At 36.3% G+C, this 17764-nt stretch overlaps 2 protein-coding genes across 6 annotated transcripts in view; one reads left to right on the top strand and one right to left on the bottom strand.

The window, feature by feature from the left end:
- The window catches only part of LOC139821999 (uncharacterized), a 72884-nt gene extending 56851 nt beyond the window's left edge, over window positions 1-16033 (top strand). For 2 of the 5 annotated variants that reach the window (XM_071793504.1, XM_071793505.1), the window contains exons 2-4: window positions 15311-15394; window positions 15484-15642; window positions 15731-16023. In XM_071793504.1, the coding sequence (XP_071649605.1) occupies window positions 15335-15394; window positions 15484-15642; window positions 15731-15892 (381 nt within the window). In that variant the 5' untranslated portion in view covers window positions 15311-15334 and the 3' untranslated portion in view covers window positions 15893-16023. Of the gene's footprint in view, window positions 1-15170; window positions 15228-15310; window positions 15395-15483; window positions 15643-15730 lie in introns of those variants that run through there. The other 3 variants (XM_071793503.1, XM_071793501.1, XM_071793502.1) reach the window with 3 other exon arrangements.
- On the bottom strand, window positions 1851-5296 carry LOC139821988 (uncharacterized). Its single transcript, XM_071793468.1, has one exon. It carries the CDS (start codon window positions 3717-3719, stop codon window positions 2859-2861), a length of 861 nt encoding a protein of 286 aa, XP_071649569.1. The 5' UTR covers window positions 3720-5296; the 3' UTR covers window positions 1851-2858.
- Window positions 16034-17764: the final 1731 nt, after the last annotated feature.

Below are 17764 nucleotides of genomic sequence, written 5' to 3'. Positions count from 1 at the left end.
AAAATAAAATCTCTCTATATTCTTTATATCATTAAACGTCGTTTAAAATAACGGATTGAAATGAGTTGCTCTGCACTATCGGACGGTTGTAAAAACGGGCGAAGACCTCAGACGATCTGCTCCAGCCCGCTGTACGCCGAATCTCGTCAACGTTAACGCCTCTACTCGCGGCGAGAGAGGTGGAAGCGTGGCGAGTCGAGTGAGCCGAAAAAACAGATGTATCTATCCCCGCAGCGTTTAGGCTTAGCTTGACCCAACGTCCTAACGTTTGAGCAGACACAGGTCTGTGTGGAGAGCGAAACGAAATAAACAAGGCATCGCAGTTTTCTTGTCGTAGTTCACGTGTGATTTCGAGATAGAGTTTTATTAAAGAATAAACGCAGAGCTCCGGTTTGTTTGCAAAGGGTCGGAATGAGAGCAGAGGCTGAGGTCTTCCGATACCCGAAGTCTTAAGTCTAGCTGTAATCTTAATAAGTAAAGTGTCGGCAACGACCATATTTGAGAGCTATATGGCGGCCAACGTTTGCATTCTCTGAGCAGTTGTCAGAGCTAAAAGCGTCACTAACTTACATGAAATAGCCTCTAACGTAAGGTTTTCATGAGGATACAGAGAGGCTAGATGAGCGAGTACGGGCGATGGGTCCCAAATAAAATCATATTTCGGACGTTGGGGTTTTAGTGCCGCTACCCCTCTAAAGAACCTCTTGACTAGCGCGTGCGAGCCAACCTCATCGAGAGAGAGAAGAGAAATCGCCGACCGGTACGTATTTAGGGTGGAGTAGGAGCCCATCTGTTCTAGCAGGGACGATAAGAATTCCAAGAATGATGTGACTGGTGGCGAGAAACAATCTATGTTTTTCTGCTTGCAAAAACTCCACCACAGGCGTAACGGCTTGCTATATTGCGCGATTGTGGCCTCCGAAATTGATGCAATCGTTGCTTCCAATGCCGCTGGTGGCGTCCCCTTGCTTAAGAATGCCTGGCGGATAAGTGCGCGGCTGCCAGGGAAATTCTGTTCCACGCCGGATGTACCTCTCTGAAAGGGGATGACAACATCTTAATATTTGGTTCAAGATGGATGGGTCCCTGGACCACGAGACGATTAAATAACGGGAACCAAGGCTGAGCTGGCCACCATGGAACGACAACTACTCCCTCTGCCCTGTCTGAGATCATCTTACGCAGTACTCTAAGGATCAGTGCAAACGGTGGAAATGCATAAAAATAATATTTTCTCCAATCTAGAGAAAATGCATCCACGAAAGCAGCTAAAGGGTCCGGAAACCACGAAACGAAACAGGGGCACTTCGAATTAATTGACGAGGCGAATAGATCTATGTCAAAAGGGCCGAGTCCCGTATTAATTATCTCGAAATATGATTGATCTAGAGACCATTCTGTCTCAATAGATACGACGCGAGATTCAGCGTCGGCCTCTATGTTCTGGGCTGAGGGAATATAAGAGGCATAAATAAAGATGTCCCGATCCGCGCACCAAGACCAGATCTCTCTTGCCAGATTTGACAAGTGTGGAAATTTAATCGAACCCATGCGGTTGATATATGCGAGAGCTGTAGAATTATCTACTCTTAGGAGAATGTCGCAATTCTTCAAATGTGTTGCAAAACATCTCAGAGCGTGAAAAACCGCTAACAATTCCAAATAGTTAATATGATTGCGTTTCTCTTCTGGCGACCAAAACCCATGAGTTCGATTATTGGCACAGACCGCCCCCCAACCTGACAACGAGGCGTCCGTAAATATTTCGAGTTTGAAGATCCCCGATCTAATCACGTTTCGTTGATCTGCATCAGAAAATATCGATCTCCACCATAGGAGGTCCTCTCTAATTGTAGAGGGTAGTGACATATTTGCCTCAAAATTATTATCTGCTTCTGTAAGTGCCAAAAACTTTTCTCTTTCTAGTACCTTAGTGTGTAGTATACCGTATTGTACTCCTGGGCAAACCGAAACTAGTGAGCCAATATAACTAGCCAAAACTCGAATTTTACAATTCCTTCTGTTTAAAATATCAAGCGTAATTCTAAGGAGCTTTTCCCTCTTGTCCGCTGGGATTGAGATTGAGAAGTAGTCTGTGTCGAAGATGAAACCTAAAAAACGACGGGATTTGGACGGTGTGACAACGCTCTTTCTCTTATTGATGACAAAACCTAAAGATGATAATAAGTTTATTGTTGTCGAGACATTATCCAGGCACTGGTCGTATGACTTTGCAATAAGGAGAAAATCGTCCAGATAGTTTACTGACAAATATCCTTTTTCCCTAAGAGTGGAAATTACCGGTTTTAAAATTTTTGTAAAAATAAATGGCGCTGATGCTAATCCAAAAGGCAGGACCTTAAATTGAAAGAGCTTATTTCGAAAGCGGAACCGGAGGAACTTTCTGTCATCCTGATGGACCGGTAGTAGTAAATAGGCGTCCTCCAAATCTAACGTGGCTAGAAAATCTCCTGGGGAAATAAGTCCTACAACCGTCTTCCAATTCTCCATTTTAAAGTGAGGAGCTACAATGAATTTGTTAAATGGCTTTAAATTTAATATAAATCTCCAACCGCCTGAAGATTTTTTGATCACAAAATAGGATGACAGAAATTGGTCCTCGGAGTCCGAGGCTGGCTCGATCGGGCCCTTTTCGCAGAGTCTAGTGATCTCGTGATGGCAGACCTGCTCCTCCTCCTCTGAGAGATGAACCGAAGGTTCTCTAATTTGACTGGGAGGGCGTGATCTAAAAGGCAGTCTATACCCGGTAATTGTTTGTAAAATCTTTACGTCCGAGGTAACTTGTCTCCACTGAGCGAGAAAGTAAGAAAGCCTGCCGGCGATCTTTACCTCCTTATTTACCGTCTCCTCGAACTCGATCTGGGGCGATACGTCGACCGACGGCTGCTGCTCGATCTCCCTGTCCTCGTCGTCGGCCTCGTCTTCGGGGCAGGGGCTCGGTAGTTTCCTGCTTTCGCGGGGGCTCTGCGAACAGGTTGTTTGATAGGTTGCTGCACGTTTCCCGCGATTGTCAAAGATGACCTGGCAATATCTTTAGCAGATTTTTCCATGGCGGTCGCCTTCTTGAATTCCTCTCCGAAGGTTGCGCCAAATAACAGATGGTCGGCCGGACAGGCCTCAGCCACGTTCTTAGCCACCAGGTTAAGAGCTGGTAGAATTTGAGCCCTTCTCGACAACGACAGCCGGTAGAAAAGGTCCGCTAAGATCTTAGCGCCATCGCTCGCCTTTGCTATCGCCAGGCGTATTTCGGGGCTTAGAGACTGTTGTACCTGCGGCTTCAACAGGTCCGATAGGGCCTCACCAAAGGCACAAAGCGCTATACCTGCTTGGCCCTGGTCCTTGGCGCAGAACTCGTCACGTTTAATGATCGAGTTGCTTTTTAGTGCAGACTTAATCTCCGAATTTAATTTCGGCGATTGCAGGAAACTCAGTGTCTCCGACGGCACGTATCTTTTTAGCAGCTGATCTCTTCGCTCTGCAGGAAGGCCCTTTCGCGTAATGTCCAGCCACCTCTGCGAAATTAATTCGTTCCACGGGACGGTGTCCGCCTCCGCAATCTCGGGACCAAACAGCTCTCTTGCGAATTCCTGGACCTCGCTTTCTACCGGTGTCGAGCCGCTCGTCTCGACGAATTGCACAGCCTTAGGAGGCGGAGGCATCGAGGATGCCCCCCCGTTGTCCGGTAGGTCACTCACCATCACTGCAAACACAGAACATTAAATGGTCTGGACAAGGTCGTGTCGTGCTTCCCGCCTGTGTTCTACAAACACAGATCCGGTCAGGACAAACACACCTGAGTCGTTGTTCGGCCCCGAAGGCACCGATTGCGAGTTCTTGACAGAACGCGGGCTAGAGCTACCGCTATTTTCGTAGTGTTCTGGAGATGAGGCCCTCGGTGAAGGTTGGCCGGCACGAGGTGCCCTAACCCTACCTTGCATTACGTTCATTAGGAGAGCTACCTTCGCTTCAATCCTCGCCAGACGATCAATCTCGGGAGAGGCACTCCTCTTCCTTGATTTGTGCTTCTTATGGGACCTTCCCATACTGTAAAAACTGTTAAAAACTGTTAAAACAGGTTGCGTATTACACCGGTGTAACCTCTGTGGAATCGCAACAGAAATCCAATGTGAATCCTTAGTGCGCAGGCGCGGCGGAGGGATACAGCTTGCGGCGCAAGGGCCGCTAAAGCGCTTGATTTTCAGCTTTAAAGTAACCTGTTGTGGATAACGCATAGGAATGCTACTACATTTTATCCATCCGGACGAGAGTAGCATAATTATGGACTGCGAATCCAAAAACGTTCATTATACTGAAACGGAGCGGATGATCCTTGCTCAATTATATTGCAAGAAAAAGCAATCGAAAATAAAAAAAACAGGAGCAGCGGATCTAAAAGATAAGGCTGAAGCTTGGGAGAGGGTAACTACGAAATACTGCAGCCAAGGCTTTCCACCTCGTACTAGCAAGCAATTAAAAAAATGGTGGGCAGCGGGAATTTCATTCGATAAAAATGAAAGTTGCTGAAGCGGAAGTCAAAATCGCATTGCTCAAGCTTTCAATGATTGAAGAGAAAGTACAAATGCAGTCCGAATTCTCACTATAATTTAAGATATTTGTTGATAATTCCCGCTGTGAAAGCTTCTTATAAGATCGTATATTCTATTTTATTAAAATATATGTACATTGATTTTATACGTATATCGTATAAGTCATATAAATTTATACCAAAGAATATGTTTGGTGCTACATAGATGTTCTTTTTCTATCTGTCTTTCATAATGTGTTCAAAGATATGTTGATATAGAATTAAATAGTTTTATTAATATGTGCCAACAGAGTAATAAGGTAATCAGGTAGCTTAGCCATTTTATCTGCATTCATTATTATAAACTTTTTGCAGCAATCCTTTCTCAAGCTTCAGCCTTATCTTTTAGATTTACTGCTCCTATTATTTTATTTTCAATGGCTTTTTGTTAATAACAGTAATTTTGTACGCAGTTGTATTACATTTTACAATAATAAACAGTATTTTTACGTAATATGTAATTGTGTGTCATTAAAGTGTTAAATAATGTTACTTAATTAGTGTTAAATGTCTCAAAAATTTTGCTACTGCCAGTGTAAGAAATATATTTTTATATTCGCTGAGTACTTATGCCGTTAATTGGGACAGATGAGATTTCGATAAATAAGCATCAGTTCTTCTCTTAAAACTGTTTGCTTAACAATCAAGAAAACCGTAATTTTTTTTACATTAAGGATCCCTTACTTATTGTTAATAAAGATATATTATTTAACACAAATTAGAGAAAGAATGTATGTTTTGTTTGAAATATTTACAAATGTTTACACACACACACACACACACACACACACACACACACACACACACACACACACACACACACACACACACACACACACACACACACACACACACACACACACGCACACAACACACACACACACACACACACACACACGCACGCACACACACACACACTCGATTTTTTTACTTAAACAATTATCTTCCAATGCAATATTATTTATTACTTTTAATTTGTAAAGACTGTTAAGTACATAGTATTGCTTTTGCAGAATTTACACAATATGAATACTGCTTAATTGCATGTACTTTATTTTTATTATATTTAAAACCTTTTTTGTTTTACAAATTTTTTTATTATACAGATTATACAAACAGTTTTATTACTCTTACAGCGTATGTGTTTATATACCTATATACATATATACATATATACCCAGTAAACAATTTGTCAGCAAATTGTAACCAAATTGACACCAAATACGCGCAAAACTTGTCGACAAATCCGGTGCGATCTGTGTCTGCAATACGCTTGTGTTTTGCTAGCAAAGCTTGTGTACATGACTTGACACCAAATTGACGCCAAATATCGAGCAAAACAGGGCAGCCAAAAGTTCAACGGCAAAGGGGTAAGATAGGCAAAATGCCACTGTCAATGAAACGAAAAAATGACTTTGGATCTGCATAAGTACACTAAAAAAAGAATTTTCTACGATTTTTCCGACTATCCATCCCCCCTCCTTTTCTTAGTGGCACCACAAAACCGCTTTTTTCAAAAATTATTTTTTTTCTCCGGTTTCTTCGGGTTAAAAATTTTGAAAAAATTTGAGAATATAGCTTATAAAAAGTACTTAGCACACAATTTTTTTGAGCTTTAGGCGCGTTGAATATCTAACCTAAAAAAATAAAATAAGTATTTGAATCAATTTTTTTTCTAATTTCTTTGATAGTTGCAGGTCTAATTACTCTAGAAAATTGTATATTTTAGTGTTCTAGATGTATTAGAATTTTTTCAGATTTTTCGGAATGGTGGGCCGTACTCAAAAATGCGAAAAACCCTATTTTTAGCCACTTTTGAGCCTGTTATGGTCCTCAAATGATTGATAGTGCCTTAACTGACTCTAAAATAAACATAATATTGTACAAAAATTTGTATATTTACCAATCATATGCAAAAAAAACTTAGATAAAATAACCAAAAATCCAGAAATCGACGAAAAATAGGCACTTTTATACAAAAATTAGGGTTTTCTCGTTGAGTTATGACTGATTTCATGCTCAAAAACATATAAGACGTATCGGAATGTATCAAATTTTGACAACATATATCCAAAAGTAATATATTATGTTAATTTTAGAGTCAGTTAATGCACTATCAATCATTTGAGGACCATAAAAGTGGCCCAAAAGTGGCTAAAAATAGGGTTTTTCGCATTTTTGAGTACGGCCCACCATTCCGAAAAATCTGAAAAATTCTAATACATGTAAAACACTAAAATATACAATTTTCTAAAGTAATTAGACCTGCAACTATCAAAGAAATTAGAAAAAAATTGATTTAAATACTTATTTTATTTTTTTAGGTTAGATATTTAACGCGCCTAAAGCTCAAAAAAATTGTGTGCTAAGTACTTTTTATAAGCTATATTCTCAAATTTTTTAACATGAAGGAACCAAAGAAAAAAAATAATTTTTGAAAAAAGCGGTTTTTTTTGTGCCACTAGGAAAAGGAGGGGGAATGGATAGTCGGAAAAATCGTAGAAAATTCTTTTTTTAGTGTACTTATGCAGATCCAAAGTCATTTTTCCGTTTCATTAACAGTGGCATTTTGCCTGTCTTACCGTGGGGTACCCTTTGCGCCATATTGTGAACAAGGCTTGCCAACAAAAGCTCGACAGCAAATTTGTGCCAAATTGCGAGCAAACCTTGACGAAAGAACTTGACGCCAAATACCGAACAAAGCTTGTCAGCAATTTAATAGCAAATTGTTGACAAATTGCTATTAAAGTTTGTTGACAAAACCCGCCAAATTGATATCAAATATCAAACAAGATTTGAGAACAATACTTAACAGCAAATTGGCACCAAATACAGAGCAAATCTTGATGACACAGGTTGACGCCAAATTGCAGCAAGCTTTGTTACGTAGCCATTAATAAATACTAAAGTATATTTTTTTAGGGAAAATTAAAAGCATTAAATTATAAAAAACATACCTATAATTTTTTATTGATTTACAATTTTATTGATTTATATTGATAAATTATTTTATACATATGTTAAAAGAAATCTTTATATTTATAAAACATTATAAGACATTTATAAAATCTAACGGTGGCAATAAAATAATTAATTATATATTAATTACAGTAAATGTTATATATATATATACAATGTGAATTTATAAATTTATATTATATCTTTATGGGAAATTTTTTTCCTCATCGTTCTTTTGGTTCTTATTGTTCTTATCACTATTCTCGCAACTTTCAGAGTTATTATCGTTGTCATCTGAATGAGCCTCGTTTGCCGGTGTGTCTGTTAATGTTAAATATATCTCTATAATTATCGTTATTCTCGAAATTAAAGTGTTCAGAGTAGAGGAGACCGGGGTTAACTCAACACTATTTTTTTAAAGGCAATTTTTAATATTTAATTAAAATTTTTAGGCAAATTCAATGGTATATATTTAAAGAGTGTTCCTTCAGGTACAAAATTGATTCAGAAAGTTTTGCTGTACGTCGCTTTGTTTTGCCGCTAGGAAAGGAAAAGTGACGCAAAGACAAATTTTCGAATTGAAAAATGCCGGGGTAAACTCGACACCCCGCCGGGACAAACTCAACACTTTGTCTGATCGACACAATTTGATCTGGAACTTATTTTTTGCTGTCTGAAAATGAAAATACATTGTTTATTGTGTACTTAAAAAGTACAAAAATGCGGAATAAATAGCTAGAACAATTATTTAAAATAATGAGATCAAAAATTGTTGAACTTTCAATTATCTTCATCTAAACTCATGTCTGAAAAACAATTAATGCAGGTAAACTCGCGATTAAAACGAGCGTGGCTTAGTAGACAGCGCACTGGTCTATTGAGCCAAAGGTCCCAGGTTCGATTCCCGGTAGAGCTAGAAAATTTTATTCGCTCGTTCTCCTCTCGGAAGGCAATGGCAAACCACCGAGAGTATGTCCTTGCCACGAAAACTTCTCTAAAAATTGCCGTTCGAAATCGGCGTTAAACTGTAGGTTCTATATACAATGTGTATAATCCACGTGCGCAACACATGTATGTATATGAAGAGAAGTCACCACGCTCGGGCACGAGTAATAGGACTGATTGTGAGTACATAAACTCGCGATCGGACGTGCGCGCATACATTTGTCATGAGCCATACGGCTGCATGACAAGCATCGTTTGTTACTGAGAGCCGACGAAACGGCGTGGTGTTGACTTTGCCCCGGATGTCGTTTTTCACTTTTGTCACTTTAAAAACATGAAAATTTTGAAAATATCAAAAAACGATTATCGGATTCATATAGAGCATCAAATTTCCCATGAACATCACTTACATATAGATTTGCAAGAGTAAAGCTCGATGAAAGAGTAGGAATTTTCGAGAGATCAGAAAAATTACTTTTCACCATCAAAAACGCTTATGTCGCGCTAAAAATTACACCATAACTTAGAATGTCATCAAATCCCGTTGATAATACCAGCACATAAAGACGCATTTACAGTAGAAAAAAGAAGTTTCTGCGATAGATTTAAATTAGCAAAAAGTCTAGTGTCAAGTTTGCCCCGATGTCGAGTTAGCCCCGGTTTCCCCTACTCAAAATGATCAGAATTATTAGAAAATTCAGAATGGTGAGGAAGTTCAGAATGATGAAAAAGTTAAGAATAATGAGAAAGTTCAGATTCTTTTTGATTATGAAGAAAATCTGGTATACGGAACTTTGGCTTTTTTAACGGAAACATGTGCTTGCTGAATATGCTATTGATCGAATTCAATTAAAGAATCTGTTGAATTGAGTTTTTATAAAACATTTATTTTTTCAGATTTTCTACCGCACAATCACTATAACAAAAGCTAAATAATAGAAACGGCCAAATTACGAGCTATTAATAGGTGTTTATTAAAACCACTTTAATAACGAATGTGTTCGCAATATGAAAAACAACGTCGACGTTTCGAGCACTATAACAAATGTGTTAATGGAAAAAAATATTAACTAAATTAAAAAAACTAACAGTACAAAATAAACTATAGGATAGAAGGCTAGCTGATTTTCGAGTTATAAAAAGGTCATCAACTTAAAGAGTGAGAACAAGTGTTCATAGGCATATATGGCCCCATTTTTTTCGCACTTGATTTTGGTCATAAAATAAGTACCAAACGAAAGGTCTCGTCAATCTGATTACAGATATGTCAGTTTCAGAGCGTACCTATTTACCGTTTCAGAGATATCGGGCTCCAAAAATTCCAAAACCGGCGAAACCAGTAGCGCAGAGACCACGAAAGCTATCGGTCTCCTCAAAAAGACAATAAAGATTATTCTCTCTGACCCGAGTCCCGAGTCGTATATCCTACCCCGAGATTGACATTACCGAGAACGTTCATAACAGGCATCATCTATTAGTTTTGGAATTTTTGGAGCCCGATATCTCTGGAACGGTAAATAGGTATACTCTGAGACTGACATATCCGTAATCAGATTGACGAGACCTTTCGTTTGGTACCTACTTCATGACCAAAATCGAATGCGAAAAAAATGGAGCCGATCTTGTTTTCACTCTTTAAAAACAAAATCTCGTTTAATTAAACAAATTTTAAATACAATTAACGTTTTACGTTTTGACTTTATATACTTAGTCTTCTTCAGAAACCTGATACATAAAGAGATAATACATAAAAAATAATTTAAAAAAAATAAAAAATAAAATAAAATTGCTATAGATAAAAAGGATAAAGAATAAAGCCGCATACTTTGGACTAACTTGCCAGAAACGTAGCTAAGATCTACACTATGACATAGTATAGACCTTAGCCACAATTAATGTATATACGAGTTGTCAAAAATAAAATAAAATAAGTCAAGTAATAAAACTGTTACTATTATCTATACTGTTGTTATTATTATTAAACAATATTATTTATTATTTGACAGTGTAAAATTGTAATGCATATATCAAAATTACATTAAGGCTAGAATATAAACCAGAGTCACAAGTATGAGAGCAATTCCAAGATCTCAAGACGAGAATTAACCTTACAGCGCCCCTTGTATGTACTACTACGATCAATGTCGATCTTCCAATATGGCGTCCCAAATGAGAATATCGGAAGAGCCCTGCTCGCTGGACCGGACTCCTTGCCTCAATCCTCCCTCTTGGACGCAAGCTGCCGCAGCTCTCCTTTTCCTGGCGGTGAGCTCTCCTTGGGAAGTCGAATCTCGCTCGGTTGGTCTCCAAAATACGTGCCGCTTAGCTCAATCAGTTACGAAAGAAAGAAAACGTACTCTTCTCATCCGAAGAAACGCAGCAAGAGCGGCCATGACACTGAACGAGAGCGAGGAAGGAGGTGGGGGCGCTTTGAAAGTGGCGACTTATGCGTCGCGCCATCTGAATGAAACGATCGGGCGTTTGCAAAACGCGAAGGAATTCGAGCGCGTCAATTTGTTCTTAAGTTTTGTTACCAAAATTTGCTCAATATTTGGCATCAATTTGGTGTTAGGTTTAGTCAACAAACTTTAACAGCAATTTGGTGCCAATTTGTTATCAGGTAGTTGCTAAGCTTTGCTCGGTATTTGGCGTCAATTTGTTCTCAAGCTTTGTCACCAAAATTTGCTCAATATTTGGCATTAATTTGGTGTTAGGTTTTGTCAAATAATTTTAGCGGCAATTTGATGCCAATTTGTTATCAGGTACTACTAAGCTTTGCTCGATATTTGGCGTCAATTGTGTACGCATCATGTTTTGCTACGTATTTGCTAGCAGTTTGTCGACAACATTTGATAAAACAAATTTTGATGCATTTGTACCATTTCTGAAACCAAAATTTGTAGCAAGTATTTGGCATTATTTGTTCGAACAGACTTGGCTATTTGGGTATATACATATATATGGAGAAGTAAAAGTTATAGTAATATAGATGCAATCTATACAATATATAAATTGCATCTATGTACATACACGAGTCAATATTTTAAAATATTTGACTCACACTACTATGGCTTTCACCCCTCCCCATATACAATTAAAAATTACATTATTTCTTTGTCTGTATAAAGTTACAGCATTTACATTTTCAAAATAACACACACATATGTTCTAAGAAAAATGCCTTACAATTAGTATAAAAGCTCTTCTATATGTAAGTCCAATGCCATCTTCTTCTCAATTGAAAACAGCCTTGAATACTTCATTCTGTACATATGTTCTTGTTCAATTTCCTTGAATCTATGGTAAATACATATATTATGCAAAACAGCAGTAGCACAAATAATTGCAACCGATGTATGTACTTAGTTTTGTTCTTAAACCATAATATAAGCATGGAAAGCGGCGCGGCGGTTCCAGTAATTATTTACAAAAAGACCCCACTCGCTAATGACCTTGATCTTGACACATGTTGTCAAGGTCACCCTCCTGACCCAGGTAGCAAAATGATACGCCAAAGATATCGAAAAGCTAACCAAAAAAGGACTGGGATGATTTTTTAGTTGGCTAAAAAGATTCCTCTTTGACAACAAAATTGTGTCTCATGTCTACATAAACGGCACGTATGGATGTCTATACGCTAACTGTCGATGTCCGTACGCTAACTGTAAGGCAACTTATAGCGTTTACCAAATTGGCAACACATGGTTAACCTGTATCAGCTGCCAATAGGTCAACGTAAAGTTACCGAATTGCTATACCAAAATGCTTTACAGAAATGGCCGTCATTCAACAGATGTCTTATAGATGTCCAAAAGATTAACAAAATGGCATCTAAATGGCACGAATAAATGATGTCCAAAAGATATCTTATTTATGGAATATATAGGACAGGGATAGGTGAACAATAAATGATAAAAGTTTATTGTTATCTGAAATATGTATGTACACAATATAAAGTTAATTGTGTTATCTAAAATTATGAGTACACAGTTAACAATCAACTAGTATATTTTATAATATAAAGTTGACATAATTATAATTAATATAATATATATTATATCAACTTTATATTATAAAATATACTAGTTGATTGTTACCTGCGTGTACTAAATAATTTTAGATAATACAATTATTAAATTTATATTGTGTACATCCATATTTCAGATAACAATAAACTTTTATCATATAGTATATAATATAATTAATATAAATCCATATTTCACATTATTTACAATATAATGAAAGTATTATTCATAAGACTTGTACATAAAGAAACAGTAGATCTTACATAAGCAAAACATAGTCTTGTATGTAAACAACATTATCAAAAATCTACTTATATATTAGGAACTTATACCTGTAATATTTATCTTATTGAAAAAAAAAACACCTATACCTATATTGATCTTATTAAATGATACCTATACCAATATCTTGACAGCTATATTTATCTTATTAAAAAAAAGCACGCGTAATACATATACAGACGCAGATACAGTGTAATATACATATCTACCAAGTACAATGATGAATCACTACTGAAGATTTAGACGTTCTCGACGTTTATTCTCAGCTTTTTTCCGGTCGCCCCCACGGTGAAGCCACTCGGCAATTCGATCTTCGACAGCTTTGATTTTTGTCCCTTCAAATGTGTTACGTACAACATCTGAAAAAGTAGACTATGAGACGTGGTAGCTTTTTCACGGCGAAGAACTTAACAAAAGTGTTATATGCCATGTATGTACATACCAATTATGACATATGGAAACGTAAACTTGGAGATTTTTTGTTTGTTCTCAGCTCCGAGGGTTCAAACGACTTGTTGAGTTAAATCATCCGTCATAACTATTTCCATTGCATATTTAACGGTTTTTTGAACCGATTTTCCGCCGATGTCTGGAATTTTTTTCATCTAGAAAATGTCAACAATTTAAACAACTTAATTAAAATATTGACGAAATGATCTGATGTATCAGCACCAGTTTCACAGTACTCGCATATGTACAAATTGATCTCGCATTTGTCCATTGTCTTTGAGATCACGATCGAATCTTTGTAATTCGTTAATATCATTGAATGGCATCTGATGGGGCAGAAGTGCATAATGACGATCTATACGCTCCACTGGGTTATCATTTTTTTGCACTACTTCCAGCAACTCATTTACTTTTTGTAGAATTAAATCCTTAAAACGCTTTCGATCCTCTCTACAATTATCTGAAAAATAATATAATTAATACCCACTCGACATATGCTCACATATCATATTGCTGAAACATTAAAACGTTCAGAAATGGTGCAGAAATAAAAATACATATTATTTCAATACGTGCTTATTGTATATTATTTTAAACATTTCAGCTTTTATTTTCTGTCAGTAAGTGCCTAATGTCTCATCGGAAAACATAGCTTCAATTTTCGTAAATAAAACCCTCATTGTACAATTTCATGTACTCTGTGAGAAATGCTTGTAGAAATTCAGCAGCGGATGAAGGCTTTTTACTTCCATGAAACGCTCCAATAACGAATGGTTCGACAAACTGAGTTCCAACAACTTTACCTAATATGGGCCACAACTGATTCTTAGAACTCTTTGATAGAGGTAGTCCATCGATGTTAATGTTAATTTGGAGAATCACAGAAATTTCCGTGTCAGCATTACGCTGCAGCAATACATTATAGTTTCTGTATCTCAACTGCTCCTTCAGTGCTCTCTCTAAGCCATATAATGAACATATATAAGTACATACTTCCAGCGAGAGCCTGTATATCAATTCTGTTTGGGGTGTCACATAATGTCCTGGCATCAAACGGAAGTTCAGGATGACCAAATTTCTTTAATCCTCTCAAAAGATCGTTTACAAGGAATTTAGGTATTTTGTTTTGGATTGCCCAATGAGCAAGAAAATTTTGAAGATCAGTTATACTAGTGGGACAAGTGATAATCGATTAAGACTGATTCTCCATCTGGATATCTGTATTAGTCAGTGTCGGTCTTTCATTGATTAGTAAATTGAGATCATCTGCGTCATCAAAGCGTTCAAGATTATCAAAGAAATCATCAATTTGATGACAAACGTCATTAGGAATATTAGAAGCACGAGCTGTTGGCGGTGAGCATGAAGGACTAGACGCAGCATTATTCGCTGCATTTTCAAAATAATCGAGATCCGCTTGCACAAGGGTGCGGATTCGTCGCCTTTGCTGTCTTCGCGAGAGCTCAAGGAACGGTTTCCACCGTCTCAACGAAGGTCCCATGGCATAATCTAATAATGTATCAATTAACCCTTCAACTATTAAATGGAATTAAAACACGGAATAGATCAGTAATATTACTTTTTCTACTCTCAACTTTTTCCGATGTAGAGAAAATACTTTATTTATATTATTTATTACTGCGTGTATAACTCGGTATAACTAAGGCTCTATAAATATGAGTATTCTCGTCCGCCATTTTTCTTCCAATCATCTGTGAAAACATAACCTTTTCGTAAACGTCAATACGCTTTTCGGTCTCGCGATTAATGTAAAAATTTAGCTGAAATATCGATTCTGTAAAATTGAAAATAAGTATTAATTGATTCTTAATTGATTAGACGTGTGTTCTTAAACGCGCGACAGTATAATTTGTTTTATAAGTGTCGTATTTATCGTAAATCGACACATCGTGACTCTGTTTCATTGTACGTATTTGGAGCAGTAATTTCAAGGGCAGAAGGTATATTATTTAAATAATACTCATCGCGAAAAATTGTTTTCATGTTGCAGTTTTGTCACATTTTGACATATTTGTGTTTTTAGATTAAGTATTTGGCTGTTTGTAAAATGTCAACTGAGGACAATGAAAAAAATCCAAGTACGTCGCATCCTGGGCCAAATGTTGAGGTAATTGCCGCATAAATTCTTAATTTTTTCTTTCGTTTACTAATTTAATGCTTCATTTATCATATTTAATATACTTCCACTCATTTCAGGACCCTAAGCTTCAAGAGTATTACACAGATAAAAAAATTGAAAGTTTGTTGGTCGAAAATCTCTACCTGAAGAGTCAGCTGAAACGGTTACATCCTAAAATGTCAACTGACGACAATCAAAAAAATCCAAGTACGTCGCATTCTGGACCAAATGTTGAGGTAATTGCCGCATAAATTCCTAATTTTTCTTTCGTTTACTAATGTAATGCTCCATTTATCTTATTTAATATACTTCCACTCATTTCAGGACTCTAAGCTTCAAGAGTATTACACAGATGAAAAAATTGAAAGCTTGTTGGTCGAAAATTTCTACCTGAAGAGTAAGCTGAAACGGTTACATCTTATTTTGAAAATGTTCTTTCATAATCCGAAAGTTGCTGAATATTTACAACAGCACAATGTCAAATAATTTATTCGCCTTTTTTGATTACTTTGTATCAAATAAAACTAGTGTACAAATAAAAAATTATACTTTGTATCAAATAAAATGATTTTGAACTGTATGAAATAAATTTCATTTTCCAAAAGATTGTTACTCCATAAATAACACTGAAACTGCATAATAATAATAATAATAATAATAATAATAATGTACATTGACTAATAAAAACTCATGCTCACAATATCTCCAGAGGAATTAATTTTTAAAAACGATACTTTATTTCATAAAATACATATTTATAGACCATATATAATATTTATTACAAAGTAACAAGCAGTTTCAAAGGGTTTACTTATATGTTTAAGCACTTTTTGGTTAAGCTTTTTTCAAGCATGCAGACCCAAAAACGTTCTTCCGTTGTTTGCTGTTCTCAGAAAAATTTTTGGTACAAAACGAACAAACAGTGAAAAAATGCTTAATAATTTTTTTCTTTAAATCACAGCACGTGGGAAAAATTATTTCTACATTTTTATGAATGCATTCGATGAGCCTGGAGTTTCCATTTCTCAAAATGAAATCCTTGTAGATTTTATAGTAATGGTCAGAATGTATAAAACTAAGTTGAACGTTTCAAAACAAGGCTCTTTCAAGCCACCCAAATTCAATGCTGTCGTGTATAGTTTCGCCTTTTTTATAAAATCATTCTGTGGTAAATTTTTCTTCAACGAAAATGCAACACATTCTTCGCAAATATGCTTTACAACTGCATTCGTCGTACTTCCAGCCAAATAGAATGCATTCTTTGCATCGTATTGGCTGACATATTATACAATAAAATTAAAAATCAGTCATAATCAGTCTATTCATCGTATGGAGACTTTCCTTGGAGGTGAATCAATCCTGCGAGGTAAATTAGGAACATGAAATAAAGTAGGAACCGCATTTGGCTTCAACTTCCTAACACCGTCGACACGTCTACTTTCGAACTATGAATTCTCAAAGTGTACCTGTAATAAGAAAAACAATTAATTTTCAATTTAATGACGCACAAATAATGCTCCGCTTTTACAGCATTGTATGTACATACTTCACAGACACAAGCTGACTTGGTTGGTATCCACTGTTCACGGCCAAGATTTTGAAGCCACTTTTTTCGTCGCTCCACATTTGTTGGGATTGAAAAAAAGTCGAAACCCTTTTTCATGTCTATTAGTGCAGTTAATTGCAACGCAGCCAGGCATTTTGGAAGCAGAAAATACGAGACCGAAATGTGTATTGACATTTACGAAAAGGTTATGTTTTCACATATGGTTGGAAGAAAAATGGCGGACGAGAATACCTACTTTTTTAGAGCTCTAGTATAACCTGAAAAGTACACTGTGTATTATAGTCATTTACGCTTTATGATATATGCATATGTATATATATATATATATATATATATATATATATATATATATATATATATATATTAAAAATATAGAAAAAGCGAAAGTATATACTTACACGTGTATTAATTACACTTATATATTTACGCATTTTTTGTCAAACAATTTGTCGCTTTGGAATAAAATACGTGCTAATACGTGCGGCGCAATAAAATCTCGACTTCTAGATATTTCCATAATCAAGAAGATGTCGTAAAAATTATAACTCTCCTACATCGTTTTAATGACATCAATAACGCCACTACAACATGGATATCTACCTGATGACATCTTTTGAACTACAACAAAAGGCAGAAACAGCGCTACCGATAGATACCTTTTGGACAACTTTTATGAAGATACTTTCGGATAACATTAAATTGATGATTTTTCGATGCCTTAAAACTATGGAACGCCGTTTTACTTTTTAATAGCATAAATAATATTCTACATAATATAAAAGTTTCAAAAA

Source organism: Temnothorax longispinosus, chromosome 11, assembly GCF_030848805.1.
Source record: "Temnothorax longispinosus isolate EJ_2023e chromosome 11, Tlon_JGU_v1, whole genome shotgun sequence".
NCBI lineage: Eukaryota > Metazoa > Arthropoda > Insecta > Hymenoptera > Formicidae > Temnothorax > Temnothorax longispinosus.
Note: the sequence above shows the minus strand (reverse complement) of the source record. Positions and strands in the feature narration are given on the sequence as shown.

Coding starts and splice junctions, on each gene's coding strand:
- LOC139821988 (XM_071793468.1), bottom strand. CDS start 3,719: ATGGTGAGTGACCTACCGGACAACGGGGGGGCATCCTCGATGCCTCCG.